This window comes from Zalophus californianus, chromosome 7 (genome assembly GCF_009762305.2).
Source record: "Zalophus californianus isolate mZalCal1 chromosome 7, mZalCal1.pri.v2, whole genome shotgun sequence".
Lineage (NCBI taxonomy): Eukaryota > Metazoa > Chordata > Mammalia > Carnivora > Otariidae > Zalophus > Zalophus californianus.
Window position 1 is genome coordinate 40846607 of NC_045601.1, and position 22484 is coordinate 40869090.

Sequence of the window (22484 nt, forward strand, 5' to 3'; positions counted from 1 at the left end):
ACAGGTGCTGAAGACTTTTCCTGGGTCTCTTGGCAAATGTTTCTGGATCTCACATCTTCCACAGAGGCACTTCTGTTAATGGATGGAAGCCTAATTAGTTGTTAAAAACAGGAGAACCAAAAAATAGGGACTTTCGCCATCAAGATGCTGATGTCCTGAAAGCTGGGTTTTTTATCATCAGAGTTTTGGATGGAGTATTTATCATGTGTTTGTAAAACTATTCATTTGTACAGTGCACCTTATATTTTCACATATTATCCCATTCTTATTTTTAATTTCTTCTTATTCATGTAAAATTATCATACAGTGTGTTAACATTAGTTTCAGGTGTACAATATAATGATACAACAATTCTTTATATTTCTCAGCATTCATCAAGATAAGTGTACTATTAATACCCTTTATCTATTTCACCCACCTCCCCTCTGGCATCCACTAGTTGGTTCTCTGTATTTAAAGTCTGGGGTTTTTTGTTTGTTTGTTTGTCTTTTTTTCTTTGTTCATTTGTTTTCTTCCTTAAATTCCACATATGAGTGAAATCATATGGTTATTTGTGTTTCTCTTATTTCACTTAGCATTATACCCATTCATTATTTAAAATCAACCTGTGAATAGAGAACTGATATTCTCATTTTCTTCTAGTGAATTAGTTATAAATCTGTCTTTCCTAAAACTGTCCTAAACAGTCACATAAACTGTTTCTTCAGATGCTCTTAAATGATTTCATATATGAAACTTTGTTGAGTGAATATTTATTAGTAAATTGTATTTCTATTTCTTTTAGATTTTGGTTCTTTAAATTTGCTGCAGCGATTGCTATTATTATTGGGGCTTTCTTCATTCCAGAAGGAACTTTTACAACTGGTAATAAATCTTTTCTTAATTGTGTGATGTTGATGTTTTATAAAGAAACTGACATAACTGTTACCTGGGACTGTAACACTACTTGCTTTGTTTTTTTGTTTTTGTTTTTTTTACCCCAGTTGGCAAAATCAAGGCATTTGTGTAAAATATTATTTTCCCTTTCGTGTATTGTATGAAGATGAAATAATAAAAAGTGAACCAGCCACTCATTTGTATATGTTTTTTTTTTCTTTCAGTGTGGTTTTATGTAGGCATGGCAGGTGCCTTTTGCTTCATCCTCATACAGCTAGTCTTACTTATTGATTTTGCCCATTCATGGAATGAATCATGGGTTGAAAAAATGGAAGAAGGGAACTCAAGATGTTGGTATGCAGGTAAGCTTTGTCTTACAGAGCATCTTCAAGGTAGATGAACTCTGAAGGTGAGAGCATATATGTAGATTCTAGGGAAATCAAGATTTTTATGATGTAAGTTTTTGTGAAGCAGTGTTTACTTCAAAAGTTTGTGAGTGGCATCTTAATCACATTGTGTCAACAACTTGTTGAGATAGCTTTTAGGGAATCAGAACATACCCAAGAGCCAGGAAATAATCCAAAATACCTTGAATGGCTAAAATAGATGTTGCAAAGGCTACTGCTGACAGTATGTACTTTTTACAGCCTAATTTCCTATTCTAGAGCAGGTTAAAAATATTAAAGGGACTAGGACTGCTAGAAATAAACAGTGGCATCATTCATAAACATCAGCATGCAGAAAAAATACGAAAAGCAGCTCTAGAACATTTCATTTTATATAAGTAGAAAGATGCCTTTTTGTGTCAGTAACACATAAGGGGATTCTTGTAGTAGTGTGACTGTTTTGTTTGTAATGATGAGCTTGAGTCCAGTGGTTTTACAGCAGAACAGGGATCAGAATTCATTGGCTTGCCCCAAATGATGAAAAGGAGGGAAGAGACTTGGGTTAAGTGCATAGTCAATCCTTGTGCAAACAGAACTGTGATGAAGACCCTATTTAAGGTGTGCATAGCTGCTGCTCAGTTTCATATAGTAGTTGCCTTATGGAAATGTGGGCTCAGTGTTGCTTAAATTTTTTCTTGATTTATTTCAAAAGAAGCCATAAATCTGAATTTTTATGTGAGATGATCTGAGTTTCAGCTAAATATTTTAAATCAGATTGAAAGCTATATCCATTGTATCTGTTAGCCTGGTATTTCTCTCAGAACTAGTTTGTGGTATTTGAATCTCGGTGGTTAAAATAGAGTTTAGTATTCAAAGAAATAAGCTTTAGTCATTTGGGAAATTCACTTTTATAGAACACCTCATTCTTTAATGCAAATCTAATGCAAGTTTCTGTTTTGTTCCCTGCTGTATCAGCAGTGCTTAGAACTTTGTAGGCATTTAATAAATACATGTTGGGTGGATCCCGTCAGGCACATCTGCATAAACACCTGTATATGGAGCACATATTAACACAAAAACAAAACATTGTATGTGTTTTAATTTACATAGAAGAAACTTGGGTTGTCTTATTAAATAATAATGATTTACTGTTACATAATAAAATATTTTTAAAAGATAATTAGTTAAGGGGTGCCTGGGTGGCTTATTCAGCTATGCGTTGGGACTCTTGATCTCATCTCAGGTCTTGATCTCGTTGTGAGTTCAAGTCCTGTGTTGGGCTCCACACTAGGCATGGAGACTACTTAAAAAATATATTTCTAAATAAAAAATAAAGATAATTAGTTAATAGAGAAAAGCATTGTTTTGTGGGCTTAGCATTAAGTAATTTTCCTTTTATTTTTCTGTATTTTGAAAATTATGGCTAATGTATGTGAATGTGTTTGTAATGGAGCTATTACTATTAATAAAATATTTAATATGTCACCTTATTGTCCTTGAAAATACTATAGTGAGCTATGTGTGAAGACTATAAAGTCACTGTGATAAGGTTCAGAAATATTCTTCTTTGCTTTTATAGCCTGCATAATGCTGACAATGGTAGTTGCTTCAAATACATTTTGAATAAAATGATTGTTTTTAAAATGAGCCCTATGCCTAATTCCTGATATTCGTGATAAATTCTAATTGTCCAATTATATTTCTTTCACAGCACTGTTATCAGCTACAGCTCTGAATTATCTGCTGTCTTTAGTTGCTATCGTCCTGTTCTTTGTTTATTATACTCATCCAGCCAGTTGTTCAGAAAATAAAGCATTCATCAGCGTCAACATGCTCCTCTGCCTTGGTGCTTCTGTAATGTCTATACTGCCAAAAATCCAAGTATGATCTTTATATCATTAGTTTTTATGAAACTTCCATTTTTCTAAGTTTTCCCTAAATCTTGAATGATGTCAGAATATTTATTTGTCTTGCTTAATTTTTCTTTGTAGGAATCACAACCAAGATCTGGTTTGTTACAGTCTTCAGTAATCACAGTCTACACAATGTATTTGACATGGTCTGCTATGACCAATGAACCGGGTATGTTTTGTTTGCTTAGGTTCTTTTTAATGAATTCTACAAGTTTTTTTTTTTTTTTCAAAGATGGTCATTTTGAGAAATTAAGCTATTTAAAAAATAAGCCTCTAGGGGTGCCTGGGTGGTTTAGTGGGTTAAGCATCTGACTCTTGATTATGGCTCAGGTCATTGATCTCATGGATCCTGAGATCATCCCTGGGTCACTCAGCAGAGAGTCTGCTTAAGATCCTTTCTCTCCCTCGGATCCTCCCCCCCACCCCCCACCCAACGCTCTCTTGCTCTTGCTTTCTTTCTTTCTAAAATAAGTAAATCTTTAAAAAAAAAAATAAGCCTCTAGAGAAATAAACAGTATGGAAATAATACCATTTTCGTGTTTGATGTACTATGTATTTTTTCACTTTGTTTCTTTCACTAATAAATTATAAGAAGTTAATGTGAAAATTATAACAAATATACCTAATTTGTACAGTCATATTTATGATAGTATATAAAGAAAAGCTGTTAATATGCACCTTGATTCATTGTTAAGCAGTTTTTTTTTTACTAATTAAGATATTTTTGTCTGTGAGTACCTTGCAAATGAATGTAATTGGGCTCTCTGATGAATCTATAGGCCAGTTACATTGTATTCCATGAGATTAGAAGCCAGTGGGGTGAAACAAATTAGCGAGAAATTAGTTACTGATTTTGCAAATGAAGAAAATGTTCCCTTTTACTTAAAAAGAAAATTATCTGAATCTGATTTCAAGTTTATAAACTTTATATTTCAAGTTTATAAACTCAGTAGGTACTTTATCAATAGTTGGAGGAAGGCTGTTTTTAGTATTAAAGATTATTTTTGTTCAGGTGCTAAGTGGTTAGAAAAAAAATTTTATTAATTTACTTTAGAGCTTACTCTTACCTGAATTGCTCTAAGATAAGAATCATTTTTTTTCTTGTTTATTTTTTCCCCTAATTAAGGATCGTTTCATTAATAAGATGGTAGTTGATATATCTGGCTTTGTGGGAGAGAAAAACATTTGGATACTCCAGTGAATACAAACCTTACTTTTTCTTACGAAAGTTAAGAAACAGTACAGATTAGGTCATTATGAGTTATTTGGACATTTCCACAAAGCATTTGTTAAAATTCTAGTAACTGGTAATTTTATGTGTAAGCTACCTTGCTTACATAGCAACATACTTTGGCAAGTTTATAAATTTCATAGTCACGGTTCTCTTACAACGTATATTAGGAAAAGCCACTGAGATTTTCGTTTAGAACACCTGAATTTTATTCCTAAGTGTACTAGAGTTTTATTATACTTAGGAGACCTCATCTAAATTTCACCTATTTTTTGATCAATAGAAAGCTTAATATCTCAGTTCTCGAGGTTTAAAATGAAATTACTTGATTTTTCTGGGCACTTCTATAAAATTAGCAGTATAATATTTAAAAGGTCTCATCAATAAATACAAGTTATTTCAAAGTATTTTTTCTTATATTTGTACCTTTTTCCAGGAAAATTTTTTGAATATGCAAGGGAATAAAGATTTAAAAAAAAAAAACAAAAACTAGGCCCCCCAAAATAAATTATTTTTTATACGAGTTCTGACATTTTAATTTGACCTTAATTTACATTACAGAAACAAACTGCAACCCAAGTCTACTAAGCATAATTGGGTACAATACAACAAGCACTGTTCCAAAGGAGGGGCAATCTGTCCAGTGGTGGCATGCTCAAGGAATTATAGGACTGATCCTCTTTTTATTGTGTGTGTTTTATTCAAGGTAAGAAAAATTGTGGGTTTTTTTTTAACAAGAAATCTAGCCATTCATTTAAAAATCATTTTTTTAAAATACCCTTTTTCCTTCTTTCTTCCTTAACTGTCTTTTATGCAGCATCCGTACTTCGAACAACAGTCAGGTTAATAAATTGACTCTAACAAGTGATGAATCAACATTAATAGAAGATGGTGGAGCCAGAAGTGATGGATCACTGGAGGATGGAGATGATGCTCACCGAGCTGTAGATAATGAAAGGGATGGTGTTACTTACAGTTATTCCTTCTTTCACTTCATGCTTTTCTTGGCTTCACTCTATATCATGATGACCCTTACCAACTGGTACAGGTAATTATATTTCATGTGCGTGTGGAAATTTTGATGTTTTTCATGATTGCATTGCAAAGCATATGGTATGAAGTACTTTTTATCCTCCAGTGTATTTCAAAATTTACATCTAAATGAATAATGAGATCAGTATGAGAAATGCAATCTTTCCTTCCTTGCTTTGGCATTAATATTGAAATACTTCCAAATCTTGAAGAGATTAAAATCAGAAGCTTCATGAAATTAACACATTTTTTACAGAAATTCCATGTTAATAGTTGATTCAACACAATGCTTTATTTTTTTGACACTCTAACCAATCCTTGACATGGCATAAGATAAATCTTTTTCTCTATTTTGTTCAAACTACTGTTAAAAGCACTTAAGTTTTCAGAATTAAGACATACATTAATGTAGATTAATATAAAGAATATGGCTACTCTAAAAAATTGGATCCTTAGAACTCTCTGTAGCTGTAATTTATGCTTTTTTTATCACTTTACAATTTATAAATCTTTCTAGTAATAGGAAGATAGTTATTTTGTTTTCAAGAAATTTCTAATTTTGTCGAAATGGTTAGGTTACTGAGAGATTTAATTTAAGATTCAAGTTGAACCATATGGTTTGGAAAGTTCTGTTTTTAATAATTTATAAGCAGAATACCCTTCACAACTTGTAAGAGGACTTTGAATATCAGAAAAAGATGTAGAAAAAAGATTCTTCATTTTAAGAGCACACTTTACTGGCATTTACTATTGAAAAATAAGTATTTTTAAAAATTCCTACACTGCAGCATATTAAGTGATAAGAATCCATGTAGTGTTCAGTAATTCACAGCTTTGGCTGTCAGATAATATTAAACATTAAGACTTCAGATCGGGGCACCTGGCTGGCTCAGAGGAGCATGTGACTCTTGATCTCAGGGTTGTGAGTTTGAGCCCCATGGTGGGTATAAAGATTACTTAAAAATAAAACATAAAAAAAAAAACCCAAAACTTTAGATGAAAATATTTTTTGTATGTTTCATTTGCACAAAAAGGTAAATTTGGGATGTATTCTGAATCTCTTAAATCTGAAAAGGCTGAAGGTGGGAGAGTGGTTTCCATATATACACACTTTGAACAGATTATACTTTCTATACAAGATAGGATTGAGAAGTCTTTTCAGTCCCTTTTCCCCTGGAGGGAGAAGCAGGCTCCCCACTGAGGAAGGAGCCCGATGCAGAACTCGATCCCAGGACTCTGGGATCATGACCTGAGCCGAAGGCAGACGCTTAACCAACTGAGCAACCCAGGTGTCCCTAGGATTGATAAGTCTTTTTTTAACAGCATCTTACTTATCCAGGCATCACACTCCATTTCTCTGCTGTCTCTGACTACTAAGGCAAAAATACAGGTCCCCCCCCCCACTTTGTTACAGTTTGTATTATGCTATTCCATTTTTATGAAAGACTTATATTAGTACCTGTTTTTGTTAACTGAAAGAAACCCAGAGAAATTTTGCTTTTAAGAAAAAAGCCATTTACCTTACTCATATAGGTATTTTGTAAAAGCAGAGTGGCCTAACAGACTTTCAGAAAGTGAGGACTGTACATAAAGAGCCTCTGAGTATTAGTAAAAGGGCTACTTCAGAGGCCAATGTCCTTTTAAAGGAAATTCTTGGTTTTTACCTTCACATTAGCTCTTGAAGTAGTATGGCAAGCAGGGCAACAGATTAGCTCAGCAATTGTGTATCTGTTATCACAAACCGTATACAAAGAACACCTTTGAAGTAAAGCGAAATAAGTAGCATGATAGCTGATAATCCAAGCCTTTCCCTTTCATTTTTTTCTTAAATTTTAGGTACGAGCCTTCTCGTGAGATGAAAAGTCAGTGGACAGCAGTATGGGTGAAAATTTCTTCTAGTTGGATTGGCATTGTGTTGTATGTTTGGACACTAGTGGCACCACTTGTTCTTACAAATCGTGATTTTGATTGAATGGGACTTCTGGCATGAAAGTCCCACTTTGATCATTGCTTGAGATTAACAGTATTCCCAACTTTTGTAAAGTTGTGTATGTGTGTGCTTCCCATGTAACTTCTCCAGTGTTCTGGCATGAATTAGATTTTATCGCTTGCCATTTTATTCATTGTATTCTTGCCATGCACATTGATAAGTGTTAGAATGAATTACAAAGGGAGAGATTTAGGAGTCTGGTGGTGAGTTAGGAAAAGTGGACATTGTTAGGTTTATCTTTAGCTCTGTGCCTGTGAAATTAAGAGTAAAAACAAAACTGACAATTTGATTTTTAAATTGTGCTAGTCCCTAAGCTGTTTTAGAAGGTATAAAAGGAAATGTATGGCTGCCTTTTGAAATATTTGATGCCTTGCCCTACAAGAGACTGCAAAGAACGTGGCTGTTGTAAAATTGTATAAACAAGTTGTCTGAAAAATCTTTTCAGGTTTTTCCCTTGATGTGAAGATAAGGAATTTATACAGGTAGGGAGTGTTTGATGGACAACAGTGTAAATTAGTATGGAGATTAAGAGACAGAGGCTTCCTAGAAAGATTGGTGGCGGTGGGTTACTAATTTGAATACCCAGTTAGGGTTGTAATCTTCCCTGGGTAGGGATGGCCTTTCATAACAACATACCAACTTTGTTTTAGTCTTTATAAACACTTGCAAAAGTATAGGTTCAATGGAGATGTTAGGAACTCTGAAGGATTTAGACAAAGCTTTTGAAAAAGATAATCGTGGGTTAGAAGGGGCACTTTGAAAGTTCATTTTGAAAATCAAAGGTAGTAAACTTTTGACAGGACAAAACTAATATACTAAGCCTCAGGAGATACTTAGGTAAAATCTAGTCCAATCCTTCATTTTAAAAATGAAGAAAACTGTAGCTAATCAGTGACCAACCTGGGAAATCCCAAGTTTCCCCCAAAACAGCTGGCATTCTTTTGGCATTCAAAAATAACTGCTATTCAAAATACATGCATAATAGATTATACACCTCGTTTGTGGTGGATAATTTGTTATGTGATTTGCTGGTGTCCAGCTTGCCTTCTACCCATAAACTGAGGCCAGGAGAATGATGGAATGCTATAGATATAAACTGCTTATAGTACACTATACAGTTCAGAAGATGTTTAAAATGCTTTTGTATTTGCTGCCATCTGATTGAAATATATAGTTTATTATAATTACAATCGTTCAACCTGAAAATCAAGCAGTATGACAGTTAACTTAGAAACTTACTTGTACATGTTATTAGTGTCTTAATCTTAAAAATCTACATTTGCTTCTTTTAAGGTATTTATTAATGTAAATGAGAGATAACAATTCAACTTAATTCCCCAACTTTATTCTGTGTGTTGATACTGTGTTCCATCATTTTGAATGGCTGTGTTCTATCTCTAAATAAATGAATTCAGAGAAAGTGTGTGGTGTATTAATTCTTTAGCAACTCAAATTTAGGTGGCTGTAATACTCAGACCTACTTTTTTCTGTGTATAAAAGAACCTGAAACAGGGTTAACTGTCCGTTTGTGTGCTGAACACCTGAATTGTTTTAAAGGTGGCAGTTCTACCCTTTTGGTCCTCTGTAAGTAACCCCTGAAATTGGATCCCAGGTAATTAAAGTGATGTTCTCCTAAAGAACCTTTAGTAGACGGGCCAGTTTAGTTTGGAGAATATTTTTAATTCATTTGATAAATATTCTATATGTCTCCTGTAGGCATTTTCCTAAGTTGCAAATGGATGCTTTCTGACACAAGATGACATAAAAAAGTCCCTTAACACAACAAAAAATAGTAATGAAGTACTCTATTCCATATGAGTTACCAAGGGTTAGTGTACTTTATTCAATAATTTAAAATGGTATGATTTCTCCAATATTACAGGCAAGACAATGGCTATGGGCATTTTCTCAGAAAAATCTTAATGTTCACACAATCTATACAAGAACATCATCCATTGCTTTATTCGCAATACCCCAAACTGGAAACATCCCAAAGTCCTTCAACTCGTCAATGTTTAAACACACAGTGGTACACCTATACCATGGACTACTAAACAATAAAAGGAATGAACTTTTGGTACACAAAACAAGTTGACTGGATCTCCAAGGAAGTATGCAAGTGTATTAAAAAGCCAATCCCAAAAGGTCACATAGAGTGTCACTTCATTTATTATAATACACTTTCAATGATGAAAATAATCAGTGGTTCTTTGGAACCAGGGATTAGGAGAAGAATCCTTGTGGGTGGGTTAAATGATTAGTTCTGCAAGAAACTGCCATCTTCCAGAGTGTTCACACTATCGATGTATGAACCAGTTTCTTTGCATCCCTGCCAGCATTTGGGGTCACTAATTTTAGCAATTCTGATAGGAATATTGTGTTACCTCATTCTGGTTTTATTTTTTTTAAGATTTATTTATTTGACAGAGATAGAGCAGGAATACAAGCAGGGGAGTGGGAGAGGGAGAAGCAGGCTTCTCACTGAGCGGGGGAGCCCGATGAGGGGTTCAGTCCCAGGACCCTGGGATCATGACCTGAGCCAAAGGCAGACGCTTGCTTAACAACTGAGCCACCCAGGTGCCCCTCATTGTGGTTTTTTTTTTTTTAAAGATTTTATTTGACAAAGAACATAAGTAGGCACAGCAGCAGGCAGAGGGAGAGGGCTCCCCTCTGAGGAAGGAGCCCGACGCAGGGCTTGATCCCAGGACTCCGGGATCGTGACCTGAGCCAAAGGCAGACGCCCCTCATTGTGGTTTTGATTTACCTTTCCTAAATGGCTAATGATGTTGGATATCTCTTCATTTGCTTTTTTGCCATCCATAGGTCCAATGTCTATTCATGCCTTTTGGCAATTTCGTAACTGGATGGTTTTTTATTGTAATTTGTTGAGTTTTGAGTTCGTATATTCTAAATACACACCTTTTATCATATAAATGGTTTGCAAATATTTTCTCCTAGTCTGTCTTTCCATCTGAACAGACAGGGTCTTTTGCAGAGCAAAAGTGCTTAATTTTGATGAGCTTCAATTTATCAAGATCTAACATGTTTTTTCTTGTGTTGTAGTTCCTTTATATTAAACTTGTCACTACTTGGCCAGCTCAACACACTTTTTAGTACAGCTCTGTAACACTCTGAAAGCATCCCCATTTACTGGGCAGATGATTTTCTGTGTTCTAAGATGTAAGATGATAAAGAGAAATTTTTGTTCCTTATTAGGGTTCTCCAGAGAAAAAACCAGTAGGATACTTTAATAAATGGTGAAAATGGCACTTCACCCCTGTGGTCTCTCTTACCCCAAACCCAGTAATTCCTGTCTAATCATGGGAAAAACAGGAAACCCAAATGAAGGTCACTCTACAAAATACCATGCCAGTACTCCTCAAAACTGTAAAGGTCTGGTTTATTTGTATAGTAGTTTGATACCAATTCCATGAAATTTGTTCATTTGTTTTATGGCCTAATATATAACCAATTCTCAAAAGATATTTCATATGTGCTTGAAATGAATATTTAGGCTCTAATTTTTTTTATTTTAAAGATATTTATTTATTTGAGAGAAAGAGAGCATGAGATGGGGGAGGGTCAGAGGGAGAAGCAGACTCCCTGCTGAGCAGGGAGCTCGACACGGGACTCCTGGAACTCCAGAATCATGACCTGAGCTGAAGGCAGTCGCTTAATCGACTGAGCCACCCAGGCGCCCTAGGCTCTAATTCTTAAACGTAACATTCTATGTATGTACATCACAATGAGTATCATTTTGTCATCTTCCCAGTCTGCAGACTGTTTTCACATTTAAGCCTTTTATCACTTGAGCATACATACCATCCCTATGAAAAACAAGGTGACACACCCTAAAGGAACATACAGCTCTGTCATATGTGTGGCAATACTTATAACCGCCCCCCCCCCAAGTGAAAGAAAGTTATAAAGGGGATGAAGATGGGGGAGCACTCAAAATCAATGGTCTTTATACTGTGGTACTTGTTTTCCAAACAGTACAGAGACTTCCTCTGGTAAACAAGAGTTTTTAGAGAAATCAGTTTCCAGATCTTCAATTGCCTTATTACTCCTTCCTGAACTTGGATCTGCCTGAAAAGATGCCTTAAGGACATCAAGGCATCATCCCTCTCAACAATTACTTTCCACCTTTAACGAAGATGTACCTCTTACACATTCTGAATCTTACCAAGGCACTTCCGATAAAATCTCGAACACCAAATAAAGACAAAATTTTAAATACCGGTGAGAAAGAATGACACTAGGGAGAAAAAAAATCCTGTTGCAATTCAGGTAGTTTCTATTTTTTCACTTTCAACGAATCAAAAGATGATCTAATTAAGTCACCAGCTGGTAAGTCATTAAAAAATAAAATAGTTCTAGTATATAATTCTGAAGTTCAAAGGACTGAGTGATGGTGCTATAACAAAATTCCTTCCATCATAGACTTTTTGGTATTATAAAGTTTTTAAGAGTTGAATACTTAGGAAAACAAAAAGGAATGAAACTGATGCTCTTACAGTTACAAAAAAATTGGAGAAGTACTCTTCCCCACCCCATCAAGACCTGTTCACTAAAAATGTTATTTCTGATAAAATTTTACTGTTTAATGTTTGCTAAAATTTGAGTATTAGCGAACACTAAGATCAACCAAAAAAAAAAAAAAAATCCAAAGGCAGAACATAGTTTGTTCTCCACTCACCTGAAGTCTACAATGGGTGTCCAAGATTGATGGGTGGCTCTCTTCTAAGCAGTGATTCAGGAAGCCAAATTTCTTCCTTCTTGAATGTATACTCAGAAGCCATATACTCTGCATCAGGCTAGTGGAGGGGTAAAAGAGCAAGGAGGATTGCAGAGGGGAGGTTTTCACAGACCAGACCCGGAAGTTCTGTACATCACTTCCGATTTATCTATCAGAGGTTTATCCGAGGCGCGATTATTGCTATTTATCAGAACTCAGTTACACAGCTACCCTGTTTACGAAGTAGTAGTAATCTAACTGCATGATAGAGAAAATGGTTTGGATAATTATACTGTCTTGATGAACTGTGTGTAATTGGACACAAACTTCTTTAATGCTTAGAATCTTAAGGTTATAGGAAACAATTTCAAATTTAGTTGCAGAGAAGTGTGACAGTATCTTCGATGTATAACTTTCACACGTAACAAATGTAGGATAAAATTCTTGGGAGAAGTGGAATGGATGATGATGGATATCAAATCAATATGGTATTTAGATTCCTTTAGATACATTTTAAAAAGCATATAACTACGTTTAAACAGTAACAATTTTATTTTTAAGTGGTAGTATTTATTAACAATACCCTAAATTCCTTCCAACTAAAGATGAAAAATTTTAATTTCAACTTAAAAAAGTACTAGAAGGTATTAAGTTTTTCAAGATTTTTAGAAGACTTCTAAAGTTCCAAAATGTCCCCCAGGAGAAGAAACTTAATCATATTCCACACTGAAGAAGAGAAGGGAATAAGAAAAGTCTCTAAAGTTCTCTCTCTCAGGCTCTAAATTCTTGTTCTCACTTTAACAACCTCTAGGAAAGTGACCTCTATAGCTTATGTAGAAACTAACTTCTGGGGACTTGAATTAGTTCACCAAGATGCCACTGTCAGAGCCAAATGTTTTAAGATCTGCGAAGGAAGGGTTTCCTCTCTCTCTGCTAGGCTTTACTTTGAATATTTACATCATAGTAAGAGAAATTCCAGGATATAGAGAGACAGAATATTGCCAAGAGGAAGGCCAAATTTGTAATTACTCATTAAATGGCCCTATAAAATATTCAGATATAAACTGCTCTGCTTCCAGCCTTCTGCCTGAAGGTAGCATTCAACTTGATAAAAGAGGTGCCTGCCTTGCATTAAGCCTCTATAAGCCTACTGAACAACTATTCCAAAGGGAGAAAGTGTTACTGTTTCATCTTCTCTAGGGGCAAAAATTACAGGTCTTTGGGTGGCATCCAGTGATAATGTTCTTATCTCATTTGGGACAATGAGAGGCATACTTCTCTTAGTTCTTTATTAGAAATATAGAAAGCAAGCCAGTATAATTTTTTAACACAGAAGAACTTAAAACACATTAAGTTTAGAGACCTTATGTTCCTTCCTTCTTGTAATACACAGTCTATCTCGAGATGAGGCACAAAGATCTTGGTGTGACTCAATAATGGACAACAGACAGTTTACAATTAAAGTCTATCTACTTCCTATAAAAAGGAAAAATTTTTACATGTGGGTGTCACCTCTAAAGAAGACACATAACAGACACTAGTACGCAACATTCATTATATTTATTTTACTAAATAGTATGGTTCAAAAAAAAAAACACAAACAAATCAGAAAACTTTTACTTAAAACTAGTCCAATGAGATGGATGGGGTTGACGCCATCCCATCCCCCTTCTTTTTATGTGTATGGAGCTGGAGCCCTATCTGACAGCAAGCACTCAGGTATACTTTGCCTTTCCTTTGAACATGAATGATCTTCTCTGAACAAGAGACAAATGGAAGTTTTACAAGATACAGGCACTTTATGTTCCCAGTTTTAAAAATAAGCCAAGTGAAAAATATTTGATAAAAGTAACTGGAACAGACAAAGGTTTAAGAGTTCTACCATTAGTTCTAGTGACTTACACTCAATGCAAACAGACAGCATCAAACAAGTAAAACAAACAAAAGTTTAACTGGGGTTAATGGGCATATATGTAAAAAAGAAATCCAAGTTACTACAAGTGGAGAAAAATGGCCATTTGAATCCAACTTAAAGATAATGCCAACAATGTGCATTAAATTTTGTGTACCTACGTAGCTGAGTAACATCTGAAAGCTTTGCAAGAGTGTGTAAGTGAGAAAAGCAAAAGGTGCTTTTGATTCCACAGTATCTGATTAAACAAAACAAAGCAATTTACAAAAAAAAGTACCAAATGATACTTTAAAATAAATAGTTCATCATTTTGATGAATATATACATGTAGAGTCCACTTCCTGGGGATTTAGCTATCTAAAAGGGGCATATCACTATCCAGAGGTGCAGGAGCAAGTTCACATAAATAAAACAGTGTGGCTTCACTAGCTTCGGCTTCAGTCAATGGCTCCAGGCGAACAAGCTTACTCTGGGTTGGCTCTGGATCTAGGCTGCTATCCAGAAGCTCATCAACTTCTATGGGTTTATCTACAGAGGACATAACTTCTGATGATGCTGTACTCCCCTGTTCAACAGTAGAAGCAGGGTTCCCATCGAGGAATGCAAGAAGTGGAAAGGCAGTGTACTGGATAAGCTGCTTATCTATAATAAAGATTAGAAAAATGCTCTTTTATCACCAGCTTATACAGAGTTCAAGCTGAAGGTGGAAAAAATGGAAACAGCTGTGCATATATGCAATCACTACCCTTATACACCCAAACAAGAAATATACTTTGTGTCAGCAAATTTTAAAATGTACTAGTCAGAAGAGTTAAGTCTTTTATTCAATAATTAAGAGAGTTCTTTCAGTTCTCCTAAAGTTAAATTAAAAAAAAAAAAGACTTAAAGAACTAGTACCTCACCAATTTAATTTTTGCTATAAGCTGAAACCTTGATACATTATGCATAGAACTGAGAACAGTACATTCTGTGGTCAATTGTTAAATATGGCAAAGACTTTCCTTGGCTCACATTAGTTTCTATGTAGTACTCTTAATTTTAAAAATCTGTAAAAACTAATACTACATTTATACCTACCTGTTTTGGGTTTAGATTTTCTTCCCTCTTCTGAAACTGGCTGAACTACATTGTTCTTGGTAGTTTCTAATCCTTTATTCTCAGACTAAAAGAAAAAAAATAATATAAAAAATACTTGTTTCACATTTTATATATTCCTAAAACAGCAAAAATAAAAAAAACTGGTACAGTATGTGAATATTGGTATATTATCTGAAATAAAGGGGAAAGGGGAGCACCAGGAAAGATGAATTAGAGAGAGAAAGAGATTTGAATAGGTAAGACTGGTTAAGAGACCGGTTAAGAAAACTACTGCTATCATCAGTGGCTGAAACAAAGAACCTAAACTAGGAATGACAGTTAAATACGAAAAGAAGGGGCATTTCAAAAAGAACAGACAGAATTTGTCACAGGTAAAAGATGGGAATGAATCAGAGATGGCTGGTTTCAAACTAAGAGATAATTCTTTAATCAATTAAACTCAAACAGTTTTGATTAAAAGTATGTATTACTCATCTCTCTTCACTCACAAACAGAATACTTAGCATAAGTGAACATATTTAGAGTAGCTCAGGATGACATGGTGATATCCTTAAAAGTACTATTTCTGTATTTGGAAGCCTCAAAGTTGAGGTGAAGTTTCTTCATTTCCTTTTTGAGACTCCTGCAAGTTCTTTTCTGTCATTTAAATTGCTTCTTTCAACCAGTCTTCTCTCCTCACATCTGATTATAAAGGGGATTAAACCTTTAGTGCTGTTTAGTTCTTCAGTGCTCTTTTCAACGATGTTCAAACTGAGGTGCTGAGGTTCAAAATTTTCCCTAAATAGCTGTAAGTCCCAGACACCTGCATGCTCGTTAAGTATATACGGTGTAAAAAACATACTAATTCCTATGATTCCCCTGATATTCATCATAAAATGAAGCAGTGCAAGTTTCCAGATTCAGCAATAATGGCCCCAAGGTATAATAAACTAAACCTTTCCAAAAATGTACATAAAAACATTTCTGATTTAGCAATCGCAATAAACATTAATGCAATAATACCATCATTATTTTTTACTTTTTAAAATAGGTAGTTTTCAAGGGTGCCACTGTTGTTCTAAAACATATGAGAACGAGGATGACAAAGGGGATTCATCTCCTGTACAAATTCTTATTCATTAGTAGTGACCACTTAGATGGCTCTACTGAAGAGTACAAGTATCCTGATTTGTTAGAAAAAAAGTGTTGTAATCTAGGTTAATACAATACTTGTCATGAGCAAGGGAATGACAGCTGATGTGCCAATTATTTGAAAACAATCTAGATTTCAGAACTATAATGAAAAGTCATTTTCTTTCTATAGCACTACAGAACAATATGCAATTTGCTGTTTAACTATTCCTGAGAACTTAAGGAATTAAGCAATTGGTTTTGGAATAAACAGGATAATCCAAGAATAAAGAATGATTCAATGTGTAGCAATAAACAAACAGTGTAGCACATTCACTAAATGAATGCATGATATGGGTTCATTCACCTTAAGACCTAACATTTAATAATACCGTATTTACTGAAACCCAGTGTGTTGAGGTGATCCATAGAAACTTACAATATAAATCCAGGCAAACTGTGGTCCACATGCCGAATTCAGCATGCTGCCTGTTTTTGTAAATAAAGTTTTACTGAAGCACAGCCACACTCGTTCTTTTACGTACTGTCTACGGCTGCCGTTGCACTACAATTACAGTATTAAGTAGCTGTGACAGAGAACATATGGCCTGCAAAACTCAAAAGTGTTTACCAACTGGTCTTTTTATAAAAGGCATGCTAACCCCTGATAAAAATTATCCAAATATTCGGGGCACCTGGGTAGCTCAGTCATTAAGCGTCTGCCTTCGGCTCAGGTCATGATCCCAGGGTCCTGGGATCGAGCCCCGCATCGGGCTCCCTGCTCTGCAGGAGACCTGCTTCTCCCTCTCCCAATCCCCCTGCTTGTGTTCCCTCTCTCACTGTGACTCTGTCAAATAAATAAATAAAATCTTAAAAAAAAAAAAATTTCAGGTGCTATTTACTTAAAAAAAAAAATCCAAATATTCAATGTATAATCAACTTTTTAATTCAAAAACTCACAAATTCTTTCAACTCTAAGTTACCCAGGCTATAACTTTGAATATGTAGAAAATCTGGTCAGGCTATCCTCACATGTGACATTAGAAAAATTCTACCCCCTCACTCTAATCACATACATCTAAGTGTTCATTTTTAGACGACAAAGAACAAAAACCAAAATAAAATTTTAAGTTCACTAATCTAGAATTTGTACAAATTTCAGAGGACTTGATTTACACCTTTGTATTCAATAAAAAGTGGGACTGAAGTCTGGTATAAATGCAAGATAAACAGAGTATACATCTATTATAAAAACACCTATTGTATAAGCTATATACAAAGTAACAGAATGATTCTAATCACTTGCTCTTAACAATGTCAAACTGTCCTTATTACTCATTAAAAACCAGTTCTAATTTCCTGTCAACATTTGCTAATCCCAACTGGAATTAGGAAAATAACAAAACCATTACTTTAAAAAAAAAAAAAAATGTCCAAAATCCATACTTCATCGTTTCAACTTGCCTTACCTACAATTAGTACAAATTAGTTCAAATCCCTGAGCTTCTATTGTATGCTAATAAAATGAAGGAACTTATTTAAGAATATGGGTACCAGTGAATTTTCAATAAAAAATGCTGTTTATAGAAGGAATAAGAATGTAAACTGAAGCACATAAAACATGAAGAAATAATATTTTAATAATTTATTTCAGTGATACACCTGAACATGCCAAGTTTAAGTCAGCTGATCTCCCAGCACTTTGAGGGCTCATTTTGTACTGACAGTTAATCAAACACGTGCCTGCAGAACTGGGCAATAACTCACCCCATAATCAAAAGCTATTTTTTCATCTAGAGTTTTACTATCTTGATCACACATATAAGGTAAGAATACAAAATGCTTTTTGTAACTGGGAGTGATACTGCTCTCTACTTACTAGGATTTTTTTTTAGATTCTTACAGCTATGGGTCCTGAGCAACATGAATTAAAACTTACTTTTGTATTATTGATGTAATCTGTGGGATTCATCTGCACAGAACTAGTGAAAAGCTGAAAGACCAAACAAGAAAGATGATAAGTTTAAAAAATATTAAAAAAGAATTAACTGTGTGTTCAAAATTTTTATACAGCCATGTTGGGTGAAGAGATGTAGCTCCTGCACTAGGAAGTTTTCATACAGTCAAACAGTTTGAAAGAGAAAAGCAGGAAAGCAGAAAGAAAAACATACAAAAGCGGGGCAAGCTAGCCCATGCATCAGCTGTTGTAAGAATTTCTCTATAAAACAGTGGGGCAAATCACTTAAGACAAAGAGTGGTTTACCCAACTTCTCCTCTCCTTCATTTCCTTATTATTTTCTCTCTAAATGCCTTTGGCTTTAAGTGGCACCCAGGACCGAGTTCCTTGCCCTGACAGTAAGCCTTCAGTGCTGATTATGTGAGAAATTTACAGAATCTGCTCTATGACGGTGGCTCCTAAATTACACCTCAAACAGAGCCCTCTGACCAAATGGCATACCTCCTTGCTGGTTTTCACCTCATCTAGCAACAGAAGATGTAAATGCTAAGACTACTGCTTACTGCATGCCTCAGTCAAGCCAGTTTACAGACATAACTTTTAAGTCATAAGCTTCATTCATTCCACAAGGATTTATTGAGCATCTAAGAAATAACTGACATCATGAAGAATACAAGATGAAGACACTATTCCTGCTCTCTAGGAGCTTACAATCTAAAAGAAAAGAACAACATCAAATAGCAACATATCAGATACAATCCATTATTATAATACTAATGGATGGTGGGGATCAAAAGTACTAAGAAGAAAAAGGAGAAAATCGTGTGTGTGCGTGGGTGCATGCACACACGCACACACACACACAAAGATGAAACAAAACGTCTTGATGAAGCTATCCAACACATATTAGTCACTGAAGAATGGTTAGGACTTGGAGAGGAGAATGGAGGGAAGAATAAATTATAACATTAGCAATAATAGAGAAGGAATGGTTGGGGGGAGGGGGAGGTAAGTTCTAGCAGTAGACAAGATGATCAGTCCAAATAACATAAAAGTTCTGAGTTGAATAGTAAGTTATATGTGTAAAGTTCAAGAAGTAAAGCCAAGGCCGGTCAGAGCATAAGGCCACATTCTGTCAGCAGTAAGAGCCTTGGAAAAGGCCTGAGCAAGGAAATACAGTGATGAAAGCATTTTAGGAGAATGAACACCAAATGGTTAACAGGATAGAACGAAACGCAGATAGATAACTCCTCCACAGTCTCTAGACATTGATTCCTCTCCTTAAAGTTCCATTTTCAAAAAAAAAAAGTTCCACTTTCATGATAGCCCTAAAAATATCTCCAGCTCTTTTCTTTTAATTTCCTCCCTTTCATACTACCTACTAATCCATGAAAAGGAAGAGACTCAGATCCTTTAGAGTAGATAGTTTACATGACCGCCAATCTAATCTCTGCCAAGTTCAGCTTGTCACTGCCTCTGAGACCTGACCAGATTTTGTCCCTACTGAAAGTGGCATCTGTAGAGTATAAGCTGACTCACTCCTTCTTTGCCCCATCCAACGTCACCCACTAAATCAGGGATAATGGGGCACCTGGGTGGCTCAGTCATTAAGCGTCTGCCTTTGGCTCAGGTCATGATCTGGGACTGAGCCCTGCTCCCTGCTCAGCGGGAAGCCTGCTTCTCCCTCTCCCACTCCCCCTGCTTGTGTTCCCTCTTCTCACTGTGTCTCTGTCAAATAAATAAATCTTTAAAAAATAATAATAAATCAGGGATACCTTCACGTATTCCCAGTAGATGCATAGTGTGAAGCAGAAAAAAGTAGACCATACATGAGGAGCTGACACAGTTGGTTGAATCCTAAAGCCAGGCCTCTTCTGCTGACTCTACACAGTCACTCAGAACTGAACTCTGCAGAGAACCCATGAACTCAGCATACCTATTCATGTCCTTACCATCTTTGCCACCTCAGAAAACAAGGCAACCTATGGGTGATTTTTACAATCAGCATAATTCAAGGATGAAATAATGAAGGTCTTAGATGAGGGAGGCAACAGAAAGTAGGGATGATCTGTGAGTGCTATTTTTTGAAAAGACACAGGACGTGATGAACAATGAGATAAAGATAAGGAAACCAAATGACTCAGTGATTATCCTCCTGGAAGTCTGATACCACTACAGAAAATAAGAAAGCTGAGAAGTGTAGCTCATTTAGAGAACAAAGAAAAGTTTGGGGTTAAACACAAATAATCTAAGGCAAGATCTTAACTGATGATCCCAAAGGCATGGAATTAGAATTCAAGCAAAGTTTACTTTAAAAAACCATTAAGAGCTGGAGATATAAATTTGAGAACAATCCTATAAGCCAAAATCCCTTCACAGAGGAAGGACAGAAAAAGAAGAGACATAGAACAAATAAAAAGATAAAAGAATGGGTACCTTGGGGAATACTCACAGATAGAAAACAGGAAGAAGAAAAGCTCTTAGAGTAAACAGAGAATAGTTAGGAAGACAGGAAAAAAAGAAGTTCAGTGCCTCTAAAATCAACAGAAGTTCCACTGTCAAAAATAACCAGTATTAAAAATAATAGCACTAATTATTTATAATCCCCACAAGAGCCCTTCATGTTAGGTATTAGCCACATTTAACAAATAGGGAAACTAGGCAAGAGAGGTGAACTTTCCCAAGGTTAAATAGCTTAAGTGACATGAGCCAAATGAAACCCAAATCTGTCTGATTCAAAACAAACCTACTAGCCCAACGGCCTGATTTTTAAAAAAACTGTAGCCTACTCACTATGGATAAACCAAGGCAGCACAGGCTTACAATAAATAAGCAAGACAATGCAGGGTTTCAAAAGAAATATAGAGTAAAAAAGTAACAAAGCCACTCATTTCTAAAGTTTTATAGTAAAAGAATTAGAGAAGCAAAATGGTAAATGATCAGAGCAACACATCAAAATGTTTAAGATGGAGATCTGTATTCACTGAAGCGAGATGGGAAAGATCAAGGACAGAGACAGAAAAACAGAGAGGCAGAGGGCAGGTGTACAAATAAGCTTAAAAGAGAAACTAAGCACTTCCTCTAAGAAAAAAGAGGAGATTCCACAGCTTATGAGAGAACCAGAGCATGGTGATTATCCTCTGTGAAGAGGGAAGAGTGGGCTAGCTAGACCAGGTCTTGAGGACAGACAAGTATAAATGTTCCAAGGTTAAATTAAAATAATCTAATTAAAGACAGCAAGGATTTGTAGAGGGTCAGAATTACGGAATTTTATTTCCTTCTTATGACCTAAGGGACAGCTATTCTAAAGGTCCCTGGATTCAGGGACTGACAGAATCAAGAAGGGCTGACGAATTACTATTAACAAATTAAAGTAGGTCATTAACATGGATGTTGAATTCACTTAGGATGATAACACAGGCCAGTATTGAAAGAAAATCTTCAAAGAAAGTGAAATACATGCTGTAATATACTGATGATTTGGAAAGGATAATCAAATCATGGATATTGACAAAGACTGAGAGGCAGATGGGTAAGGTGGTAAATCAATAAGACTGAAGAGTAGGAAAGGACTAATTCCTTTTAGCCTCACCAAGAAGCTCTTAAAAGGACAAGACTACAGAATACTTTGATGTGAGAGAGCTGCATTTTAAGGCAGAAAATGCAAAAAAAAAAAAAAAAAAAAGGAGCAACAAAACTTCTCAGGATAAAGAAACATATTTACAACAGAAAATGGAAATCATTGAGAGAACAATATTCATCTGGATGGGACCATTCATCTGGATGGGACTAAGCCACATAAGGGAGAGAGGAGTGGTAGGAGCAAGAGGGAAGAGAGCAAGAAAGATAGCGCCAGAAATGGGAGATAAGGATTCACAGTGCAGACAACACTGGAGTCATGTTCATGTAGGTGGTGGTGGGGACTGGAACAGAATAACCGTAGGACTCAGGACATAAAAAATTTAAAAATATAGCAAATATAATAAAATATAATTCATTTGAGTGGAAAACATTAATTCCCAAAGTATTAAAAAGTGTCTCCATGCTGTTTCCTGCCCAAGTAACTCTATTACTAAATTTCCACCAATTTCCATTCAGTGACAATTTGTTCTAGAGCAAAACAAATACGGCAACAAGTCCAGAGAAGACCTGGATTTAGTAGTACTGTTGAACAGAACTGATATGTTGTTATAGGAGGATTAACTGAATTGCTATTCAGAAATGGGTAGTGATCACTGTCC

General features: G+C 35.4%; 2 protein-coding genes across 6 annotated transcripts in view; one reads left to right on the forward strand and one right to left on the reverse strand.

Annotated features, from left to right (window-relative positions):
• Window positions 1-8848, forward strand: part of SERINC1 (serine incorporator 1) — a 42913-nt gene extending 34065 nt beyond the window's left edge. Inside the window, exons 4-10 of the mRNA XM_027604151.2 lie at window positions 785-864; window positions 1101-1238; window positions 2974-3143; window positions 3254-3344; window positions 4968-5112; window positions 5224-5454; window positions 7275-8848. Of these exons, the coding sequence (XP_027459952.1) occupies window positions 785-864; window positions 1101-1238; window positions 2974-3143; window positions 3254-3344; window positions 4968-5112; window positions 5224-5454; window positions 7275-7410 (991 nt within the window). The 3' untranslated portion in view covers window positions 7411-8848. The remainder of the gene's footprint in view (window positions 1-784; window positions 865-1100; window positions 1239-2973; window positions 3144-3253; window positions 3345-4967; window positions 5113-5223; window positions 5455-7274) is intronic.
• The window catches only part of HSF2 (heat shock transcription factor 2), a 45682-nt gene continuing 24475 nt past the window's right edge, over window positions 1278-22484 (reverse strand). The window contains exons 11-14 of one of the 5 annotated variants that reach the window (XR_003521769.1): window positions 18226-18279; window positions 15156-15240; window positions 12128-12245; window positions 1278-2311 (exon numbers count right to left, since the gene is read on the reverse strand). Coding sequence is in view for 2 of the 5 variants with exons in the window: in XM_027604148.1 (XP_027459949.1) it covers window positions 14428-14720; window positions 15156-15240; window positions 18226-18279 (432 nt within the window). In the remaining 3 variants the exon portion in view is untranslated. Of the gene's footprint in view, window positions 2312-5546; window positions 5564-12127; window positions 12246-12281; window positions 14721-15155; window positions 15241-18225; window positions 18280-22484 lie in introns of those variants that run through there. The other 4 variants (XR_003521768.1, XR_003521770.1, XM_027604148.1 and 1 more) reach the window with 4 other exon arrangements.